Source organism: Solanum stenotomum, chromosome 2, assembly GCF_019186545.1.
Source record: "Solanum stenotomum isolate F172 chromosome 2, ASM1918654v1, whole genome shotgun sequence".
In the NCBI taxonomy this organism is placed as follows: Eukaryota; Viridiplantae; Streptophyta; class Magnoliopsida; order Solanales; family Solanaceae; genus Solanum; species Solanum stenotomum.
This window is the reverse complement of record NC_064283.1, coordinates 69,531,915-69,555,161: the sequence shown is the minus strand read 5'-3', so window position 1 is coordinate 69,555,161 and position 23,247 is coordinate 69,531,915. Positions and strand designations below refer to the sequence as shown.

At 36.6% G+C, this 23,247-nt stretch overlaps 3 protein-coding genes and 2 pseudogenes across 3 annotated transcripts in view; 2 read left to right on the top strand and 3 right to left on the bottom strand.

Annotated features, from left to right (window-relative positions):
• LOC125856363 (probable xyloglucan endotransglucosylase/hydrolase protein 28) overlaps positions 1-23,247 on the top strand; it is a 265,879-nt gene that overhangs the window by 172,101 nt on the left and 70,531 nt on the right. The window lies entirely within an intron of this gene.
• LOC125856249 (putative late blight resistance protein homolog R1B-17) overlaps positions 1-23,247 on the bottom strand; it is a 254,798-nt pseudogene that overhangs the window by 202,444 nt on the left and 29,107 nt on the right.
• LOC125856250 (putative late blight resistance protein homolog R1A-3) overlaps positions 1-23,247 on the bottom strand; it is a 318,417-nt pseudogene that overhangs the window by 284,068 nt on the left and 11,102 nt on the right.
• On the top strand, positions 5,274-11,457 carry LOC125856369 (zinc finger protein 4-like). Its single transcript, XM_049535903.1, has 2 exons — positions 5,274-5,941; positions 11,184-11,457. Exons 1-2 carry the CDS (start codon positions 5,354-5,356, stop codon positions 11,298-11,300), a joined length of 705 nt encoding a protein of 234 aa, XP_049391860.1. The 5' UTR covers positions 5,274-5,353; the 3' UTR covers positions 11,301-11,457.
• Positions 12,051-16,312, bottom strand: LOC125856251 (putative late blight resistance protein homolog R1A-3). The gene is made up of 3 exons (XM_049535783.1): positions 16,286-16,312; positions 15,323-15,997; positions 12,051-15,167 (listed from the first exon to the last, which is right to left on the bottom strand). Exons 1-3 carry the CDS (start codon positions 16,310-16,312, stop codon positions 12,051-12,053), a joined length of 3,819 nt encoding a protein of 1,272 aa, XP_049391740.1.

Here is a 23,247-nt window from a genome sequence, read left to right as displayed (position 1 = left end):
TAGAGGATAATTTCACTTTTCTAATGAGGTTTTGTAGCATATGGTGGTGTAGAAGTGATCTCAGTAGTGATGCCATAAGAAAATGATGGTTGCCATCGTTTGTATGAACTCGATGATTTCTTGTAGCAAATTGAATTTTTCAATCAACAACCTAACTTTTTCCCAGAGTTGTTATGTGCCATGATGTTAATATGAGCTATAAAAATGAATTCCCTTAAAGAATTTCACTATGAATTGACGGAAGAATAAAAGAAAGAAAAAAACCTTTCTGATAACCATTTTCGTCTCAACACTTTCTTTCTTCACCATCAAACACAATGTCTTAGACCCTTAGTTATGAAAGCAATAGAAACACGGAGACAAGAGAAGAGCGATTTCTTATTCTTTCAATAAGTATGTTCAAGTGTACACAATATGAGCCTCTATATATAGTATTGATAGAGGCATATATACAAAAGGTTGTTATAACATAGCATTAACATGGGAGATTATGGGAAAAGTTAGAGGGTGTGAAAGTTATATTCATTATGATGTATGTAGTGAAGGATTAACTATACATCATAGAGAATATTCATAACCAAAAATCAATTGTTATTGCTTTAATTCCTATTGTTCAGATTTTTTGATGTCCAAACTATCAAGTCCATATCGCTATTCTTGGATCTAGAAAATGGTGCTCTTGGTGAAATAATTTCTTAATGTCTTACTGCATATGGATGTCACTTTTAGACGCTAGAATGTTCCCAATCTGCCATGTTTTGTAATGCGTTGGAAATTTTGGTTTTGATATTTGTTGCTTCACTCATACTGCATCCTTTTGTCAATGAAATGGCTTTAGCTTGGAGAGTCGACTAATGGTAATCACATAAACTCAACAATGAAAAATCTGGGTGGAGTAGATGACAAATATTTATAAGAATGGAATTCCTATGTTTGAAAGAGCAGGAGCAAGGAGATGGAAACTGGTACATTTCCTTCGCTTCTATTGAAATTGTCCAAGAAAATATACAGTGATTGAATGGTGGATGCTCTGTTTTCCTCTCCAAATCAAAGAAAAAAAGTGTGCTTTCTTGAATTAAATACACTTTCTCTTATTTATACACATACAATGAAATTAGATGTTGACTTAAATTTTTTCCTTTTTCTATTATTATTTTTCTTGACAGTCTTAAATTTTTTATTTCTTGTGTAACTAGAGAATCTAGCTTTTCGATTATAGTAATGAATCCTTTGTTTACAAATTCAAGATATCGGGACATAATATCTACTCCTTTAACAAGTATGTATACGGTCTGAAAAAAATTATGTAGATGTGGATGAATATATAATTTTGAATTTACAACTGAGGATTTTATACTGGCTACAAATTTTATATAGTAATAGGGGACAAACGTGCAACGCACGTTCACAAGACTTGTTAACAAAAAACATGAAAGAAAACACTCAAAACATTAATTTTGAACATCTCCAGAACCACACAGATGAACTGAGACTGCAAATGCAAATGTGTTGTTTCTTTCTTCATTGTTGTTCTATCCTTGTGTCCTTTGGGCATTCTGCAAATCATATATAGTATGATTTAAATTAAATGAACTATATATGTATGTAGGGGTAAAGATGTAAGAAATTAATTACCTCATATCTTCTTCAGATTAATAGTAATATGGTAACCAATCTAATTAATAGACATGAGGTCTGTCCTCTCCTGTGAAAGCTATTACATCTTCCTTAATCTCCAAGGCTGAATCTCCAACCTGATGGTTAACATTTGTTAAATGAATGAACTTTAAAGTGTTTATATCCCCAAATTCACAAGGGATCTTCGTAAACTCCTCACAGTATTCTACTATTAATTCCTCAAGCCTGGGAAAAGTTCCCTTATCAACTTGCCATTCTGAAAGCTTGACCATTTTCAAAGTCAAAGTCTTAAGACTTTGATAGACGTCCTCACTTGCATCCCACTTCATTTCCTCTAAGGAATCAAAGTCCAGTAACTCCAGAATTTCAAGCTGAGGCAATGCCGCGATTGCTGACAACAAAGCAGGTCTCATGTGAAATAAATTCAACCATAACTCTTTCAAGCTGCTAGGGAAGTGATATTCATTGGGTTGTTGGGTTAACACGGAATATTCATAGCAACGGTATGTTACTATGGCTGATTCAAGTTTATTAAGCACATCAAGCTCGGGAAACCAATCGCCGTGTGTAGGAGGGGACTGCGGATCAATGATGGTGCAATCAAGGTGCTGTAGATTCGGGAACTTCTCCAGAGCATCACTCATGGCTTCAGTATATGAGATAACAACTTTAGATAAAGTTGTCAAGACTTCTAACTTTGGTTGATGCATAATATTGTCCGCATCCATTTCCTCTTCAAAGAAAGAACTCTTGTCAATTTTCACATGTTTCAGCTTTGACAGTTTGAATAATCTGGGCAGTAAAACAATGGAATTATATTGCGTACTGATCAGCAGAGTTTCCAGATTCTGGAGGTTCAACCATGACAGTGGGATATCTTTTACATCAAGAGTCCAAATCTTTAAGAACCTCAAATGAAATAGGGAGCCTATTTCTTCCACTAAATGATCTCCCAGAATAATGCTATTCAGTTGCAACACTCTAAAAAGTGCTACTTTTATGAGGTCCAAATCGCTGATATTCTTCCCAACTCATTGAGCCTTTCGCTCGTTTAAGTTGATAATACCATAATGATGCTAGTCCGAACATGTGAAATCCAGCCATACCAATCTTTTTTGCTATCATTGTATGTTGATTTTTTTCAAAAAAATATTCACAACGATGTGTTCGAATTAATGGATTATTGGTGCCGTTATAAGTAGGTGGTGTATTGCCTTTTGTAGTAGGAATTGTTGATCTACTAGTTGTCTGGGCGCTATTTGACTCAGGTTTGTGGGTTGCTGGTTTTGTGGAGTCAATTTTCAATCTAGACAATTTTTCTTGGATGACTTGGACAATTCTTTCGATGAGGCATTGTTCCATTGCTGCAATTTTAGAGTCCATTAGGGTTTCTGTAATGGTATGTTCTCCTTGATATCGAGAATTGATCTCATCGCCCATTGTGTTAGGCTCTAATACCAAATTGTTATGAATCTTTAGGGAAGGATCAATTCACAAGGCGATATATAAATCAGCTCGTTAAAGCGAGGCTGAAACCTTAGAATTCATTAAAAGAGAACTCCGATCTCTTCAGCTCTTCAAAGGGAGACTGAAACCTTAGAGTTCAATGGAAGAGAGAACTCTAATCTCCTGCTTTTTGCTGAATTATGAGTTACTGATTTATTCATCAAAAGCCCCTTTAAATAGGAGTCTTATTACATCAATTGGAAGTCTAATTCTTATGCAAGTAGGAGACCTAAATCCTATTCCAAACTAATAACTATAACTTAACCTAATTCTTATGAAACTCTGAAACTAAACCTTATTCTAGAATAATAAATAAAGCAACTAAAAATATAACTAAGTACTTAAATTAATGACTTCCAATGCATCCCTAACAAATGCATCCCTAACAATATTATTCTCAGAGCTCTCCTCCAACAGAATAGATATATTCCTTGTAAGTAGTCTGACATGTGCCAACATATCGTTCAATTTGTCACCATGGATAAAGCGCTTTGGTATATCAGTGAGAAAGATCAATAGGAACTCCATCATGACATTAATGCTTTGAGTCGGAGCAAATTTTGACAGCTACTGCACCATCCATGCGTCGTTGGAGATGAATGAGATAAATTTGAAGAATCCTTGGAGATGCTTTTAGGATTTGCTTCACAAACCGTTCTAGTTCAGTTGACGTTGATTCTTTGATGAGCTTAGAAGTAGAAATGTATAGAACCTCCAGCTCAAGAGGGATTATGTCAATGAGTAGAGAAGAGACTTCGGAAGAGTATTCAGAGACTTTTTTGTTGTAATAGTATTCAGAGACTATGGAAGAGTACTCATCATTATAATGTGATTTATACTTTCCAGTCCAAATAGCAAAATAGAATTGTATTTGGCTAGAATTAATTTATCAACAGAGTTTCCAGATTCTGGAGGTTCAACCACGACAGTGGGATAGCTTTAACATCTCAAGTCCGAATACTTAAGAACCTCAAATGAAATAGGGACCCTATTTCTTCCATTAAAGAATCTTCCAGAATGATGCTATCCTTGTCTCCTTTGGGCATCCTGCAAATTATATATATAAGTATATGATTTAAATTAAATGTATGTAGGGGTAAAGATGTACGAAATTAATTACCTCTGTTTCATCCTCTTCCTCAGCTTCTTCTTCATACACGTCTGATATATCGACTTGAAGTCTGTCCTCTCCTGTGTAAGCTGCTATTTCATTCTTAATCTCAATGGCTGAATCTCCAAGGTCAGGATTAATATTAGTTAAATGAATGGACTTTAAAGTTTGTATATCCATAAATGCACAAGGGATCTCTGTAAGCTTGTAACAATGTTGTAGTATTAATTCCTCAAGTTTGGGAAAAGTTTCCGTATCAACTTGCCATTCTGAAAGGTTGACCATTAGCAAAGACAGAGTCTTAAGACTTTGATAGATGTCCTTACTTGCGTCCCACTCTTCCTCCACAAATTTACAGTCAATAATCTCCAGAATTTCAAGCTCAGGCAATGCCGCGATTGCTGACAACAAATCAGGTCTTAGCAGGGGAAAACTATACAACCGTAACTCTTTCAACCTGTTAGGGAAGTAATATTCATTGGGTACTTGTCGGATTTGGTCTGTTAACTTGGGATATTTAAAGTATCTGACATCTTCGTATACTGCAATGAGTGATTCAAGTTTATTAAGGACATCAAGCTTGGGAAACCAACCGCACCGTATAGGATAATCTGCAAAGATGTTGCACTGAAGGTGCTGAAGCTTTGGGAACTTCTCTAGAACATCACTCGTGGCTTCATGATCTGTGATAACAACTTTGGATAAAGTTGTCAAATGTTCTAATTTTGGTTGATGCATAATATTGTCCGCATCTATTTCCTCTTCCTCTTTCTCTTCAAAGAAAGAACAAAAGTCAATTTCCACATGTTTCAGCTTTGACAGTTTTAATATTCTGGGCAGTAATATCACGGTGGAATATCTCGTCTTGATGAACACAGTTTCTTGATTCTGGAGGTTCAACCACGACAGTGGGATAGCTTTAACATCTCGAGTCTACGACACTGTCTCAGCATGAAAGATTATTTTCTCTTGTTCGAAAAATCATGTACTTTGTTGTACATATGCAAGTGAATCAACTAACGACGACCATCCATTGATTTAACACTCCCTATTGTTTTACCAAAGTCTATATCCATACCCGACTTATCTCCAAGCAACATGAAGCCTCCAAATTTCAATCTTGAATCAGAAGACGAGTCCGAGGTCAGCAACTGCCCAGTGGGTTCAAACATATCCGTCCAAGAAATTCATCCGGGTCCTTCCCTTAATATTCAGCAGGAATCAGTTCCTGTTACTCGTGACTTGATTCTTGGCTTCAACAACAGTGACTCCGAGTTGAAAGCCAACAGAGAGGCAAGTGAAGAAGTAGTACCCCATCCTCCAACGGTAGCACTATCCAGAGTTTTCTTGTGCAATTTCTGCAAGCGCAAGTTTTACGGCTCACAGGCGTTGGGCGGACACCAGAACGCACATAAGAGAGAGAGGACTTTAGCTAAGAGGGCGATGCGGATGGGAATGTTATCCGACAGGTATGCTAGCTTAGCATCATTGCCCCTTCACGGGGCAACATTTCAATCTCTTAGTGTTGAAGCTCATGCTTCTGCACACCAACGCGTCTCACACCAAGAAACGCCTATTCATGCAGTTAGAAGTGGGGCGAGATTTGAACAAGGCTGTTTCGGGATGCCAGTATTCGTGGAGGATGATGAAGTGGAGATGTTCTGGACCGGTAGCTTCCGAAAAATTGTAACGCCCCGAGCCTACACACTGGACGTGGTCGGCACTCGAAGACCATTGTTGGCCCCAAGTGAACCCTTGACCTGGGTTTCTTAACTCAGCAGAAACCTAACTCAACAGAATAACTCAATGCAATGAAAGGTCATAAAACAGCCTAACTGATAAAATCTGGCCTAAAAGGCAACTCGAGTCTCAAAATAGAATATTTACATATATACATAGATGAGAGACTCAAAACTAACTGACTGACTGTCTATGAAGCCTCTAAAATACTGAGATGGATGTTGGGACAGACCCCGCAACATCCTAATAAAACAAACTAGGAACACAAAATATCCGAGTCCTCCGGAAAGCAAGGAGGCTCACCACTGACTCTGGAGTGCTCAACGGCGTTCTGGATGCTGATCCTGGGTACCTGCGTTTGCATCATCATAAGATGCAGGCCAACTAGCATCAGTACATTGAATGTACGAGTATGCGAGTTGGACAGCTAAACAACAACTTAAGCTTGAAAGGGATACAAAAAAGAACTTACCTTGGCTCTGTTCAACTCATGAATAACTGAACTCAATATAAAGCAATGAGACACATGCAATATATATAAAGCTTGCAAAACTATTTAAAACATGACGTCAAAATCATATTTATAATATCATGAAAATACCATGCTTCCTCTCAAAGTCTACTTGTGCAATGTATGAATGAAGTCTCATACCCCCATCCATACTAAGCAGAACCCCTCGAGAAACCATGCAATTTCTACTATGGGAGATTCTCTAACCGACAGCCACCACTACATGCTTAAGTAGTGATACAATGCTTTTGTCACTCCCCGAGCCTACACCCTGGGCGGGACAGGCACTCGGAGACCATTGCTGGTCCCAAGCGAACCCTTGGCCTGGCTTTCTTAACTCAGCGAAAACCTAACTCAACAGAATAACTCAATACAATGCAAGGTTACAAAACAACTTAACTTATAAAATCTGGACACAAAGGCAACTCGAATCTCAAAATAGGATATTTACATATATACATAGAAGAGAGACTCAAAACTAACTGACTGACTATCTATGAAGCCTCTAATATACTGAGATGGATGTTGGGACAGACCCCGCAACATCCTAATAAAACAGAACTAAGTACACAAAATAATTGAGTCCTCCGGAATGCAAAGAGGTTCACCACTGACTCTGGAGTGCTAAGCTGGATCAACGACGTGCAGGATGCTGATCCGGGGTACCTGTGTCTGCATCATAATAAGATGCAGGCCAACTGGCATCAGTACATGGAATGTACGAGTATGCAAGCTGGAAAACTAAGCAACATAGGCTAGAAGGAAATCTGGAAGAAACTGAAAAGCTTACCTTGCTCAACTCAACTCAACCTGACTGACTTCTTTCAATACAAGGCAATTTAAAACAAGTGCGATATAAAGAAAGACTGTTTAAAACATGCTATAAACTCTATGTGTATACAAAGATACAATAAGCCTGAGATGTATATAGAAATACAATTGAACTGATGTATATACCATATAATACTTTGTGTATGAAAATACAATAACTGTTGTGGGAGTTTCTCTAACCGACAACCATCACATGAGAGCTATAGTGATGATACAGTGATCAACCTCACGCTGCCAGAGCATCTTATACCCGGCCAAAGGTATAAGACCTGAACTGCCTAATGGATCCACTAGTCTATCTGTAAAAGGATTCATCTAAAAAGTATGATCCTTTTCTACCCATGGTGGCTAACATGGTTCTATGGGGGTTGTGGGTTCTTTGAACGCTCCCCCAATTCGGTGCTCGATACTACTCCCAAAAATGTACTGGCTCTTATATTTTTAAAACATATGTCTTCCTGCTGATTGAGATAATTACTCAAAAACTAGCCCAAAGGCTCTTTTGGAAATCTCAGTTTCCAATCTTGTTTAAATGTAAAAACATTTCTTTAAAACTTCTTTGGGAATACATAGTTCCCTAATAACTTTGAGAATGAACTCAACTTTAAACTCTTTACTCAGCTTGAAACTCTTGACTTAACTTGAAACTCGATACTCTTTGCTCGACTTGAAACTGTATACTTAACTTGGAACTGGAGCCTTAGAATGAAGTTAAAACGTTCAATGAAGACTTTTGAAAAGCTCGGAGGACTTGCTTGAACTTACTTCTTAACATTGCTTGACTTGACTCTAACTTCACCTTAGCTTGATACTAACTCGCCTTGAATTGAATTATGAATTCAAAGTGTATGATCACACGTATTTAGATGAGTTCGGGATGTTTAGAAACACTTTGGGGTGTCGGAAACGACTAGGGAACATAGGTATAACACCTAGGAACATGCATGAGAAAGTGGGGAAGGAATGGGAAAGCTTGGCGCTCTTGGCGCTCTGAGAGGCGCGGAGCGCCAGACCTCCAACTTTAGAGAGGTCTGGTTAGGGCTCTGGTAGGGGCGGCGCCCCAAGGGCTGAACCTCAGAGTCCCTTTTGGGGTGCGCTGGTAAGCGCGACGCCCAAACCCTTTTCCACGATAACTTGACTTTTCTCCTTCCTCTTCTCCAACTCTAAACCATCCTTACTTCAATGGATTTAACCCCAAACACTAAGTATCATCAATCTCTCAACATACAATAGATTACAACTCAAATACACAACCCAATCATGTCCCACAACCAACAATAACTTCAACAACACAACTAACAACATCAACAACAACTAACAACTTCAACAACTTCAACAACAATTCCAATCTTTTCTCAAATCATAAAAATGAACTTGGTGTGTGTGGGGGAAAGTATCAACCCACTCAAAGAACTCACATACCTTGATAGAGATCACCCCCGACGAAAATCCACGACGGAACTTGCTTGATCTCCTCTTTCTCCTCTTCTTCTCTTCTTCTTCTTCTTCACTCTCAAGAACCCTAACTCTTTCTCTTAAAAAATGGGACAAAATGATCCAAAGATCAGCCTAACACACAATATAACCCCAAAACAAAAGCTAGGGAAAAGACCAAAATGCCCTTAAAATTTCCGGACGGATTCCCTGCGAACTGCCCAACTTTGAAAGGGCATAACTCGCTCATACGAACTCAGAATCGAGCAAACTTGGCGGCGTTGGAAAGATCATTCCAAGGGATTACCAAAATTAACTGGAACTACTCCTAACTCATCCTGATCTAGGAGTTATGACTGCTCAAAGTTGGCCAAAACTCACTGATTTCCCACACTTAACCAAATTTTCCAGATTTTAAATTTTTCCAAAAAAATGACTATTTCCAATTTCAAGCTTTTTCATAGTTATTTCAAATTGCCGGATGTTACAGTTTTACCTCACGGTGCCCAAGGACCATCCTATACCTTGCTGTGATATAGGAAGCTAACTTTACTAAGTAGATCCACTAGCTTAACTTTCGTGATCATCTAAAAAGTATGACTCGAGAAATCCCATGTTGGCACATGGTTCTTATGGAGAGTTGAGTTAATATGAACTCGTGTCTCCAAGTCGGTGCTCAATACTACTCCCAAAAATACTTTAGCTCATAAGTGTTTTTAACACATCTTTCTTTGGTTGAGATAATTACTCAAAGCTTAGCCCAAAGGCTCTTGAAAACTCTTTCCAAAAAGAAAATCTCAAAACCATATTTTAATATGATCATTGATGACTCGGGATATTCACACTGCTTAAACATTGATGGTATAGCTAGAGACCATACTGTTTAAACATTGATGACATACTCGATTTGTCATACTAATCATGTTTTAGAAACTCTTTCGCAAAACTCATCTTTTCTTAAAAAGAGATAGTACTCAAACTTCTCAAAACTCTTTTGGAAATCTCAGTTTCCTCTCGTCTTAAATGTGAAAACATTTATAAACTTCTTTGGGAATACTTAGTTCCCTAATAACTTTTGAGAAATGAACTTGACTCTTTACTCTTCGCTTAACTTGAAACTCTATGCTCTTTACTTAACTTGAAACTCTATACTCTTTACTTAACTTGGAACTTGAGCCTTATAATGAAGTTAAAACGTTCAATAAAGACTCTTGAAAAACTTTAAGGACTTGCTTTGACTTGCTTAACTTCTAAACTTGGCTCTCACTTCACTTGACTTCTAACTTCACTTGACTTTGATCCTAACTCGCCTTGAATTGGATTGTGGATTCAAGGTATATGATCACATGTTTATGGGTGAGTTCTTGACATTTAGACGTACCTTGGAGTGTTGAAAACCACTATAAAACATAGGTACATTACCAAGGAACATGTATGAAAAAGTGGGAAATGAATGGGAGCCTTGGTGTCCTTGGCGCTCTGAGAGACGCGGGGCGCCAGCCTTCAGACTTCAGAGGAGCCTGCTGGACGCTCTGAGAGACGTGCCACGCCAAGGGTAAAACCTCAGAACCCCTGTTGGGGCGCGCTGGCTGGTGCGACGCCCCAGCCTTTTCCCCCAAAAATCCGACTCTTCTCCTTCATTTTTCCAACTCTAAACCTCCTTAACTTCAATGGATCCAGCCCCAAACACTTAGAATCATAAAATCCTCAACATACAATAGATTTCAACTCACAAACACAACCGGAAACATGTCCCAAATCAACAAGAACTTCAACACAATCACAACCAACAACTTCAACAAATACAACCAACAACTTCAACAAACATAATCAATCTTTTCTCGAAATTAAATGAGTTTGGCATGTGGGGGAAAGAACCAACCCAACACTATAAACTCACATACCTAGTAGGGATCACCCCCGACAATATCCACGACGATCTTTGACGAAAACTAGCTTGATCTTCTCTTTCTCCTCTTCTTCCCCTCTTCACTCACAAACCCTCACTCTCACTCTTTAAAATGAGAAAAACTGATCAAAATCAGTGTAACACACTAATATATATCCAAAAGAAAAGGCTAGGGAAAAGACCAAAATACCCTTACAAATTTCCGGACGGACTTCCCTGCCAACTGCCCAACTTCCAAAGGGCATAACTCCCTCATACGAACTCGGAATCGAGCAAACTCGGCCGCGTTGGAAAGAAAATTCCACGAACTTCGCAAACATAACTGGAACTACACCTAAATCATCAGGAGATAGGAGTTATGACTGTTCAAAGTTGGCCAAAACTCACTGTTTTCCCACACTTAACCAAATTTCCAGATTTTTAAATTCTTTCCAAAAATGACTATTTCCAATTCTAAGCCTCTTCATAGTTATTTCAAATTGTCGGATGTTACAAAAATAGAGGGAATTGGTGGTAATATGGGGTATAATTCAGGGCAAAGTTCAAGCATAAATTTTGTAGCTGTAGCTCCTCAAACTAGGACAGATCCAACATTGCCTGATCTTAATTTGAAACTTTGATGGTCTCTCTTTTTTTTTGCATTCTATTCTACTTTTTTGTATCAGAATTTTCATAATTGTGGTATTGCATTAGTGCTCTATTTGTACAGGAGGTGAATATTTGAGACTGTCTTGAGCTTTCAATTTTGAATCTTTTTCATTCCCAAATTTGTTTAGTTGACCACCAAATTTGTAAGACATACATTCCGTAAAAAAGGCGACTCTAAATCCAGTAGGGCTCGAACGCGAGACTTTTGATTAAGGATCAAGGAGTACTACCACTCCACCAAAATGCTTGTTGGTAGTAGTACATCTTGTTTGTATAGAGTCATTCAACTGTCCATGTTAATAGTGATAGTTGCCTTTTTCATATTCATTAAAAAAATGGGGACTGTTCTTCATCAGATTCAGGCCTAATGGATATATTGATTCACAATTTGGCATTGAAACCTTCCAATTGAAAAACTAGAATCATATATGAGAGATAACAAACGAAATAAGATTCATAACTAACAAAAAACATGAAAGAAAACACACAACACATTAAATTAAAATATGTCCAGAACCAGCAATGGAAAAAACCAGTAACAAGTTTGTTTATTGGAAGCAGTAATCAGATGAAATCAGATGGAAGCGTTGCGTTGTTTTCTTTCTTCATTGTTGTTCTATCCTTGTGTCCTTTGGGCATTCTGCAAATTATAGATAGTATGATTTAAATTAAATGAAGTATATTTGTATGTAGGGGTAAAGATGTAAGAAATTAGTTACCTCTTATTCATATACATCTGCTATATGGAGTTGAAGTCTGTCCTCTCCTGCAAAATCTACTACCTGTTTCTTAATCTCAATGGCTGAATCTCCAAGCTCATGCTTAATATTAATTAAATGAATGGACTTTAAAGTGTGTATATCCATAAATGCACAAGGGATCTCCCTAAGCTTGTAACATTGTTCTAGTATTAATTCCTCAAGCTTGGGAAAGGTTTCCGTGTCAACTTCCCATTCCGAATGGTTGACCACTCGCATAGACAAAGTCTTCAGACGTTGATAGATGTGCTCACTTGCATCCCACTTGTCCTCCACGAAATTACAGCTTACAAACTCCAGAATTTCAAGCTGAGGCAATGTCGCGATTGCTGACAACAAATCAGGTCTCAGGGAAAAACCAGCCAACCGTAACTCTTTCAAGCAGTTAGGGAAGTAATATTCATTGGGTTGTCGGATTTTGTTAGGATAGTGGGCGTTCTCATACATTGCAATGAGTGATTCAAGTTTATTAAGGACATCAAACTTGGGAAACCAATCGCGGTGTGTAGGAGGATCTATCGGTTCCTTGATGGTGCAATCAAGGTGCTGAAGATTTGGAAACTTCTCAAGAACATCACTCGTGGCTTCAGTATATGAGATTACAACATTGGATAAAGTTTTCAAGTGTTCTAACTTTGAATTCTCAGCTTCCAATATTCTACTTGGTTGATGCATAATATTGTCCCAGTCCTCATCCTTTTCCTCTTTCACTTCCTCTTCCTCTTCAAAGAAAGAACTCGTGTCAATTTTCACATGTTTCAGCGTTGACAGTTTTAATATTCTGGGCAGTAATACCATGGTGGAATCTCCAGTACTGATCAACAGAGTTTCCAGATTCTGGAGGTTCAACCACGACATTGGGATAGCTTTTACATCAAGAGTAAGAATCCTTAAGAACCTCAAATGAAATAGGGAGCCTATTTCTTCCATTAAAGAATCTTTCAACTCAATGCTATCCAGTTGCAGTACTCTAACAAGTCCAAAGGGTCTTGTGTGACAGATATAGCTGGAGTAGAGAAGCGAACCGCTAACTTTCAAAGATATGAGATGCTTACTACCAACTGAACACCTTTTAGACTTGAACAAATCACATTTTTTGTGGAGTTGGGTGTTGTCAGTATGAATGATTAGACGATGATGTAGGAAATCAGAAGCATGAAATCGAGCACCTGGATTCATTAACTTGAGAAATTTTTCCTTTCTGGCTTTTACTGAACAAAAATCGTGCACAACATCATGCACATAGCAAACCTTGATCCTAACAGAAAAAGGCATATTCTTCTTGTAGAACATATGATCCACAATTATCAGGCTACTGGAAACTAAAGCATCCAAGTATCTTTGAGTTGCTTCCTCTAAACTACACTTGGATGGGATATCATGATCCACCAACCCTTCAGCCATCCACAACTGCATCAACTTAGACACTGGAGTTCGTTTGCTCTTTCGCCATCTTGCAAAGTAAAGCAACAACGGCTTCAGGTGGCATGGTAAATGGTCATAACTTAATTGCATAACCTTCATCATCTGCAAATTGATGTTGGCAGAAATAAACGAATCCAAATTATCTTGAATCTTAAGCCACAAATCATTTTCCTTTTTCTTTCCTCTAACAATTACTCCAGCAATCAAAACAACAGCCAAAGGAAGCCCTTGACATTTGTCAACTATTTGGTGTCCAACTTCTGACAGTTCAGCAGGGCAGCTTCCTTCTCCAAATACCCTTTTTTCGAATAACTCCCAACTTTTTTCAGTTGTTAAAAGTTGAAGGCGGAGAGGATCACTACGGCATTTAACTTTCAAACCTACCTCACTACTTCGGCTAGTTAAGATAATTCTATTTCCTCTCTCAACCTTTGGAAAACATGCTATTAACATCTCCCCTGTTGCAATATCCCACACATCATCCAAAACGATGAGGTACCTTTTATTGTACAGTGCTACTCGTAGCTTTTCAGCAAGGTCATCCTCACTCTCTTTTCCTCCTGAGGCAGTAACTTGCTGAAGAATCTCCCCCAACACCTTTGACTTGTTATACTTTTGGGAAACAGTGCACCAAGCACGAACATTGAAATGAGTAGTAACTAATGTATTGTTATACACTTTGTTGGCCAGAGTAGTTTTACCGAGTCCTGGCATTCCGACAATGGAAATGACATCAAGCTCAGATTCATGTTCATCAAGGAGCTGGGCAATGATCTGGGATTCTTCTTTCTCATGACCTACTGTTACCTCAACAAAAGGTGATGAGGTTGACTCAATTGGCTCGACGAAAGACTTTGCATCAAGGGGGTGATCCCCATTCTTATCCTCCAGCTGTAAACTGGTGACTTCTGCGACGATAAGCTTGATCTTATCAGTGACATTCGGAAGTGAGAAGAGGAGATGCGAGAGAGCTTTATCTCTGACAAGAATGGAATTAATAACATGTTCTGCCTCATATGCCACATCTAAAGCACGCAACCAACAATCTTTAACTACTCCACTAGTGTCATCCAATGTTTGCCTGAAAGATGATGTTAGGAATTCAAGGCTTTCTTTCACCATCCCAATTTCTTTTTTTATCAAAAAAACTGAATAAGCATTGGAAATGAGCAAATCATTTAAATGTCTGAGTAGAAGATTCATGAAGAGTAAACCATCATCCATAGGAAAGCAAAGTTGAGATGACTGATCCGGGGCTTTCAAAAAATTCTGTTTGATATCTCCCTTCATTCGTTCAATTTCTTGCAACAAGTCTGGAGCGGAAAAGTCCGCTTCATTGATATTATTCTCAGAGCTCTCCTCCATCAGAATAGATATCTTCCTTGTAAGTAGTGCGACATGTGCCAACATATCGTTCAATTTTTCATGATGGATAAATCGCTTTGGTATATCAGTGAGAAAGATCAATAGGAACTCGATCATGACATTAATGCTTTGAGTTGGAGCATAATTGACAGCAGCAGCCATGCGTCCTTGGAGATGAATGAGACAATTTTGAAGAATCCTTGGAGATGCTTTTACGATTTGCTTGACAAACCGTTTTAGTTCTCTTGACGTTGATTCTTTGATGAGGTTAGAAGTAGAAATGTATAGAACCTCAAGCTCAAGAGGGATTATGTCGATGAGTAGAGAAGTGATCTTGGAAGCGCACGCATCATCACCATAACGTAGTTTATACTTTTCAGTCCAAATATCAAAATAGAATTGCATAACNATTCTTTGATGAGGTTAGAAGTAGAAATGTATAGAACCTCAAGCTCAAGAGGGATTATGTCGATGAGTAGAGAAGTGATCTTGGAAGCGCACTCATCATCACCATAACGTGGTTTATACTTTCCAGTCCAAATAGCAAAATAGAATTGCATAACTGTCTGAGCAATGAATTGGAAGCGAGGAAGGAGATATTGAGTAGTAATTGTTTTGTTGGCCAGGAGGATAGGATAGAAATCTGTCAGACGACGGAATACTTGGTGAAAAATATTGTAGTCAGTTTGACGACGGAGATATTCAAACAAATAAGAAGAATAGTTTGGTAGATCATGGAGGTTTGTGAAGAGGTATTCAAACATTTTCTCCTCTGTGATCATTGCTACATAATTATCATTCTTCAAACGTAAATAACTTTCCATCTCTTCCATCAGAGGTCCTCGCATCTTGTATTTCGCTTGGATGAATTTATCTTGAGAGAAAAGTGATCGAGTCATAACACTCAACTTGTTTATTTTTTTGGACATCCTCTCATAAAAGTCATCGTCCAAACTGGAATTCCCAAACAGGACCAATGTTCTTAGGAATCTCAGATGCATTCTTACCTTTTCAATGTCATCCCAATTTGAATAAAAGAATACTTCTTCTTCATTCTTTATTTTCTTCAACCCATTCAAGAAATCATCAGTAAGATTCCTGATTCTTCTTCTTTTTTCATCCTAAATTATAACATAATACGTAATTATTATTGTTGTCCTTATTGTTTCAATAGAGACAATAATTAAAGAAATGAAAATTTAGTAAGACTTGGACAAACTAATTCAATAGAGACAATAATTAAAGAAATGAAAATTTAGTAAGACTTGGACAAATTGAATTAGCTCAAATACCAAATTCTCAATTTTTCGTGTGTGTTAGCCCATCAATATTTTGGTGATATGGTTTTCATACTATTATTTTTAAAATAAACTTCACGGACCTTCTGTAATGAGTTGTGGGAACAATACGCATAGTCTCACTATGATCCACGACATTTTTTGGCATTTAGAAACCTTTTAACAAGAATTAAACGATTTTTTTAGTTTTTTCTTATGGTTATGCCCATGAATATTTTGGTGATATGACTTCTGAGTAATTATGTACACAAACAATCGAAAAGTCAAATATGACTTACCAGTCCCCACTTCTTAATGAATTTTAATTGGGGTACCCTTTTAATGGTTAATCTTTTTAGCTTCAGTTATCAAATATACTCATTCACAACTTTTCATGTACATGGTCTCTCTTCCTTCATAAATTTGACAAAAAAAAATTAAATTACAACACTTTTGTGTTTAATCATCTTATAATTCTTATATAGTAATTTTCTATTTATTGGCCACTTTTTTTTTCTTATTAATATATTCATTTTGTATGATATGACGACAAATATATTGTATTTTTTTTTAATTGACTTGATTGTAAATGTTTCCCTTTAACTCTCATTCTATATTTCAATTTTTATGATTTTTTTATTTTAAGTTTGTCATTTTTTATAAATTAATAGAACATGTACTATTGGATACAAGTTTTTTATTGTACTGTCCAATTATTCATATATATATACACATAGTAATCATTAGTTTGTTATTTTATGGGATTTTATCAGCTCAAGTATATTATCTACTGTAACATCCGACAATTTAAAATGAATATGAAGAAGCTTGAAAATGGAAGTAGTCATTTTTTTGGAAAAATTCAGAATCTGGAAATTTGGCTAAGTGTGGAAATCAGTGAGTTTTTGGCCAACTTTGAGCAGTCATAACTCCTAAATCAGGATGAGTTAGGAGTAGTTCCAGTTATGGTTATGAAGCTTGTGGAACGATCTTTCCAACGCCACCGAGTTTGCTCGATTCTGAGTTCGTATGAGCGAGTTATGCCCTTTGAAAGTTGGGCAGTTGGCAGGGAGTCCGTCCGGAAATTTAAGGGTATTTTGGTCTTTTCACAAATCATTTCTTTTGAGGTTATATTGTTGTGTTAGGCTGTTTGTGGATCATTTTTGTTCCATTTTAAAAGAGAGAAAGTTAGGGTTCTTGAGAGTGAAGAAGAGAAGAAGAAGAGAAGAAGAGGAGAAGAAGAGGAGAAAGAGGAGATCAACAAGTTTCCGTCGTGGAATTTCGTCGGGGGTGATCCCTATCAAGGTATGTGAGTTCTTTAGTGTGGGTTGATCCTTTCCCCCACACACCAAGCTCATTTTATGATTTGAGAAAATATTGGATTTGTTGTTGAAGTTGTTAGTTGTTGTTGATGTTGTTAGTTTGTTGTGGAAGTTATTGTTGGTTGTGGGACATGATTTGGTTGTGTTCTTGAGTTGAATCTCTTGTATGTTGAGGGATTTTATGATCCTTAGTGTTGGTTGGTTCATACCCCCACACATCAACTCGTTTTTAATTCCAAGAAAAGATTTATTTTTGTTGTTGAAGTTGTTGGATGTGTTGTTGAAGTTCTTGCTGATTTGGGACAGGATTTGGTTGTGATTTTTGCTGCTGGAACCTTTGAGGTTGAGAGGGTTTAGAGTTGGATAGAAACAAGGGGGAAAAGTCGGATTTTTGGGGGAAAAGGGCTGGGCTGTTGCGCCAGCCAGAGCACCCAAAAAAGGGATGCTGAACTTTCCCCTTGGGGCAGAACACCTGGCAGAACGCCCAGCAGTCCCTCTGAAGTTTGAGGGCTGGCGCCCCACGCCTCTTAGAGCGCCAAGGACGCCAATCCTTCCCGTTGCCTTCATTCCCCACTTTTTCATACATGTTCCTAGGTATTATACCTATGTTTCCTAGTTGTTTCCAACACTCCCAAAGTACTTCTAAAAGTCAAGAACTCATCCGTAACATGTGATCAAACACCTTGAATCCAAAATTCCAATTCAAGGAGAGTTAGTTAGAAGTCAAATGAAGTTAGAAGTTAAGAGTTAAGCTTAGAAGTTAAGCAAGTCAAGCAAGTTGTAAAGTTGTTCAAGAGTCTTTATTGAACGTTTTAACTTCATTTTTAGACTCAAGTGTCAAGTCAAGCAAAGAGCTTAGAGTTTCAAGCTAAGTTTAGAGTCTCAAGTTTCAAGTAAAGTAAAGAGTTTAAAGTTGAGTTCATTTCTCAAAGTTATTAGGGAACTATGTATTCCCAAAGAAGATTTAAAGAAATGTCTTTACATTTAAACAAGGTTGGAAACTGAGATTTTCCAAAGAACCTTCGGGCTAGTTTTTGAGTGATTATCTCATATCAGCAGGAATAAATATGTTTTAAAAACATAAGAGCCAGTACATTTTTAGGAGTAGTATCGAGCACCGAATTGGGGGAGCGTTCAAAGAACCCACAACCCCCATAGAACCATGTTAGCCACCATGGGTAGAAAAGGATCATACTTTTTAGATGAATCCAGATTAGACTAGTGGATCCATTAGGCAGTTCAGGTCTTATACCTTTGGCCGGGTATAAGATGCTCTGGCAGCGTGAGGTCGATCGTTGTATCATCACTATAGCTCTTATGTGATGGTTGTCGGTTAGAGAAACTCCCACAACAGTTATTGTATTTTCATACACAGAGATTATTGTATTTTTATATACATCAGTTCATTGTCTTTCTATATACATTTCAGGCTTATTGTATCTTTGTATACACACAGAGTTTATAGCATGTTTTAAACAGTCTTTCTTTATATTGCACTTGTTTTAAATTGCCTTATATTGAAAAAAGTCAGTCAGGTTGAGTTGAGTTGAGCAAGGTAAAATTTTCAGTTTCTTCCAAATTTCCTTCTAGCCTATGTTGCTTAGTTTTCCAGCTCGCATATTCGTACATTCCATGTACTGATGCCAGTTGGCCTGCATCGTCTTATGATGCAGATACAGGTACCCCGGATCAACATCCTGCACGTCGTTGATCCAGCTGAGCACTCCAGAGTCAGTGGTGAGCCTCTTTGCATTCCGGAGAACTCAATTGTTTTGTGTACTTAGCTTTGTTCTATTAGGATGTTGCGGGGTCTGTCCCAACATCCATCTCAGTATTTTAGAGGCTTCATAGACAGTCAGTCAGTTAGTTTTGAGTCTCTTATCTATGTATATATATGTAAATATTCTATTTTGAGACTCGAGTTGCCTTTTTGGCTAGTTTTTATCAGTTGGTTGGTTATAACCTTTCTTTACTTTGAGTTATGCTGTTGAGTTAAGTTCCGCTGAGTTAAGAAAGCCAGGCCAAGGGTTCGCTTGGGGCCAGCAATGGTCTTCGAGTGCCGCTCCCGCCCAGGGTGTAGACTCGGGGCGTGACATCTACCCCTTAGACAATTTTAACATATCATATGATGTTATCATTGTTTTAATTTTGTTACTATGATTATTGAATGTTGTTTAAAGATTTTAGCATAAGTAATTTTTTTAAAAAAATCTTATACATAATTGGGGCCAAACATGAAACACACATTCTCAAAATAATTGTTACAAAAATATGTAAAACTAACAATTGCTAGAAAAATAAGTATAATTTATATGTAAAACTTAATTATTACTAATTTGGAGCATTTAAAATTTGTATTGATAGACATACCAATGACTTTCCTTCTTTTTCCATTGAATCTCCAACCTCGAACCAGCCTTCAATTTCTAAAGAATTGATTTTTCAACTTATGATCACATATTTAATTAGGATAAAAATTAGAAGATAGTAATCACATGCACAAGTAAAAGGAAATGCAAGAAGCCAGAGTTAAGAATGTTAATTCTCAAGTTTATAGGTTTTGAATTATAATTATACCTAGTAATTTACTGTTTTAAGTAAATACATGAATTGGTGAAAGTAACAAATAGCATGTCAAAATATATACTATTTTACGTTGATTAGACTTGATAAGTTACTCAGAGTGGCGCACAAGTACACACACTAATAAATTTTCAATAATTTGGACCATAATTAATGTATACTCCATTTATTTCATATTAAATGAATTTGTGAGAATTGGTACATATATTAAGCAAAACATTTAAAAACATAATTTAAGTCATAATTTCCACTATTATCTTTTGAGAAATCATAAATATAACTTTGTAAGTAGTGTAATTTATCTCCTAGAAATATAAAACTCCAATAAATAAAAGGGTAAATATGGAAAACAATTCAAACATCCTTTTGAATTTTGAACAATTCAATTATTCTGAACAATGAAAAAAATCTAATTTTTTTACTAAATATGAAATGGAGGAAGTACTCAAGAGACAGGATCTAAATTTACACTAACCATGAGTGTGTTTGGTATGAAAGAAATTATTTTATGATAATGTTTTTTTTAAAACTAATAGGTGGGTTTGTTGTTTTATTTTTTATGCGTGTTTGATATATTTTCTAAATATTTAAGTAATCGAACATGAAATCATTAAAAAAATATAAATATTTCCTCCTGAACACACACTATATTAAAGTGTTTCCCGTATCATGATAGGCGAAATAGTATGATGGACCCTTGTACTTGTTTGAGTTGTATTCTAGACTCTTCTACTTAATCTTTTGTCAACTGAACTGTTAAACTCAATCAAAATGAGACTTTTAAACCCTTCTGACCATTGACCGAGCTTATGTGGCATTTTTTTGCTAACTCATTATAGCGTGTGCTATCACATTTTAAAAGGCGAGTGAGAGCACTGAATTCACTTTAGAAAATATTAAAAAAAAAAAAAAAAATTCCCAACCCCTCCTTCCATTGTCGTCCCCAAAACCCTAGCCACTATCAAATTTACAAGCTTCAACAAACCTATCAATTAAAGTATCATAAACAACCTCATTTGGTTTTACACCTGCTTTGGACATTTCATCAAAGAAATCAACAACCCTACTCATGCACACATAACTAGTAATTAGTGCAGAGAAGGTAGAACATGAAGGTTTAAATCTCAATTGGGTGTTTTTGTGAGTTTTAGCGGTGCCGAAAGTTTCGAATGTTGAACAAGAAAGCATTCAATGGCGATATCGCTCTCGTAGCTATGGATCTTCAATGGTGGTTCTCTGGTGAATTGAGTGATGATGATGACCATTGAGCGATTTCGCTCCGATAGCTATGAATCTTCCATGGGGTTTATTTATTGTTTTTAGTGACAGGTGATGAAGAGAAATTGAGAAGAGAGTAATAGATTGTTTTTTTTTAGTATTGAACTCTGGGTTTGAGTTTTGATTGTGCGTGGTCATGTTCTTTGAGATTCAAAAATCTGCCACAATCTAACATTAAGAAAACGTTGTCGGTTCATGTTAGTCAGTCAAATGCTACCTATCAAGAAACCCCCAACTTGTGGTTTTCTGAGATTCATTTTCATTTTTCGAAGAAGAAAGGAATTAGGGAAATGGAGATGGCGTTAATGGTGGTTGTGAGTTGAGTTAGGCGGAGGAATGGTGAAAGATAAAACTTCTTATTTTTATCTCTTTTATGGAGTAACATTTTTGGTTAATAATTTAAAAATAGATTTGAAATAATTATGACATGGCATTAATATATATAATGTGGATATGACATGTCATTTATGTAAGGGAGAGTGAGCTACACACATGGTTGGAAGGGATTAAAAGTCTTATTTTAGTTGAGTTTAAGGGTTCAGTTGACAAATGATTAAGTAGAAGGGTCTGAAATACAAACACATACAGGTACAAGGGTCCATCGGACCATTTCAACTATCATGATATATTAAGATCTTAAATGTAAAGTCAACCAAGATATATCTACATAAACTACGTTAAAAGGTCTCCTTCATACCATGATTAGTGACCTTAATCTTCCTTTACAAGCTTGGACCCTATATGGGTGTGGTTGGTACAAAGGGTTTCGTACTTAATAATACATGTAAAATGAAAACTAGAAAAAACATTATATTATACCTTTTTGTTTACTTCCTTCCAAGCTAATAATTCCTCTCAAATGGTAGTTTGCCTTGTTGCAGATTTACAACACTTAAAAATTGATTGAGCAAAAAGCAAGCAGCAAATGCTGAAGAACCAAATTCACTTATTGTTAGATCTGCAAATGTGAACTTTCAATTAGTTTATCAAAGTCTAGATCTGAAATTAATAGATTAGTTTAAGTTTACCATTAATTTGAATTATTAAAGCCAAGTCTTTCTATATAATTTCCGCCAGTCCATTAAAATATTTGTTAGAAAAACATCATTCAATTAGTCCTAATCAAGCAAGTTGAGTAGAAAAAAATGGCATTTTAATGTTACATTATTATTATAATAATAATAATAATAATAATAAAAAGCTATGATGTTGATGCACCAACAATTGCAATTATGTATTTTTTTGTTCTCATGATTTTTGGAATCAAGTGAAGTGGTTGATGGTTGATTTTTGGAACCAATTCTCAGCCAGTGTTTGCATCCCACTTGTTCTCTTTGAAATCAGAGTCCATAAACTCCAGAATTTCAAGCTGAGACAAAACAGCTCTCAGGGGAAAACCATTCAACCCTAACTTTTGCTACCTAACAAGCATTAAGAAAATAAGAGGTAGAGAAAACTAAGTATTTTCTGATCATCACAGAGTTTGTAATTCACTCCATGATGAGATTACAAATGAGGATACTTAAATAATTATGTAAAAATATGTCAATCAAGAAGAAAGTTGAGTTACCAGCCTCAAAGTTTCTATTACAAAAGCATGAATTAAAAAAGATTGATTATACATCAAAAGTAACTTGAAGTATTTTTCTCGTCTTCTTCTTCAAACTTACCCAACAACACTTGATAATTCATAACTTATTTATGGATTTATTGGATCTTGTTGAACCTATTGATATTGTCAAATGGTTCTGTTTTGCCTGTCGCATCGATAAGTGCCTTGGAACAAACTCCTCAGTCATTTTACCATCCCAACTATGTTGCCTTCCATGTGTCTTCTTTTTGCTTTTGTTGCTTCCACCTTTGTTGCCTAGGTGATATATCCCCCTCCTTAGCCACTCTATCAAAGCATAT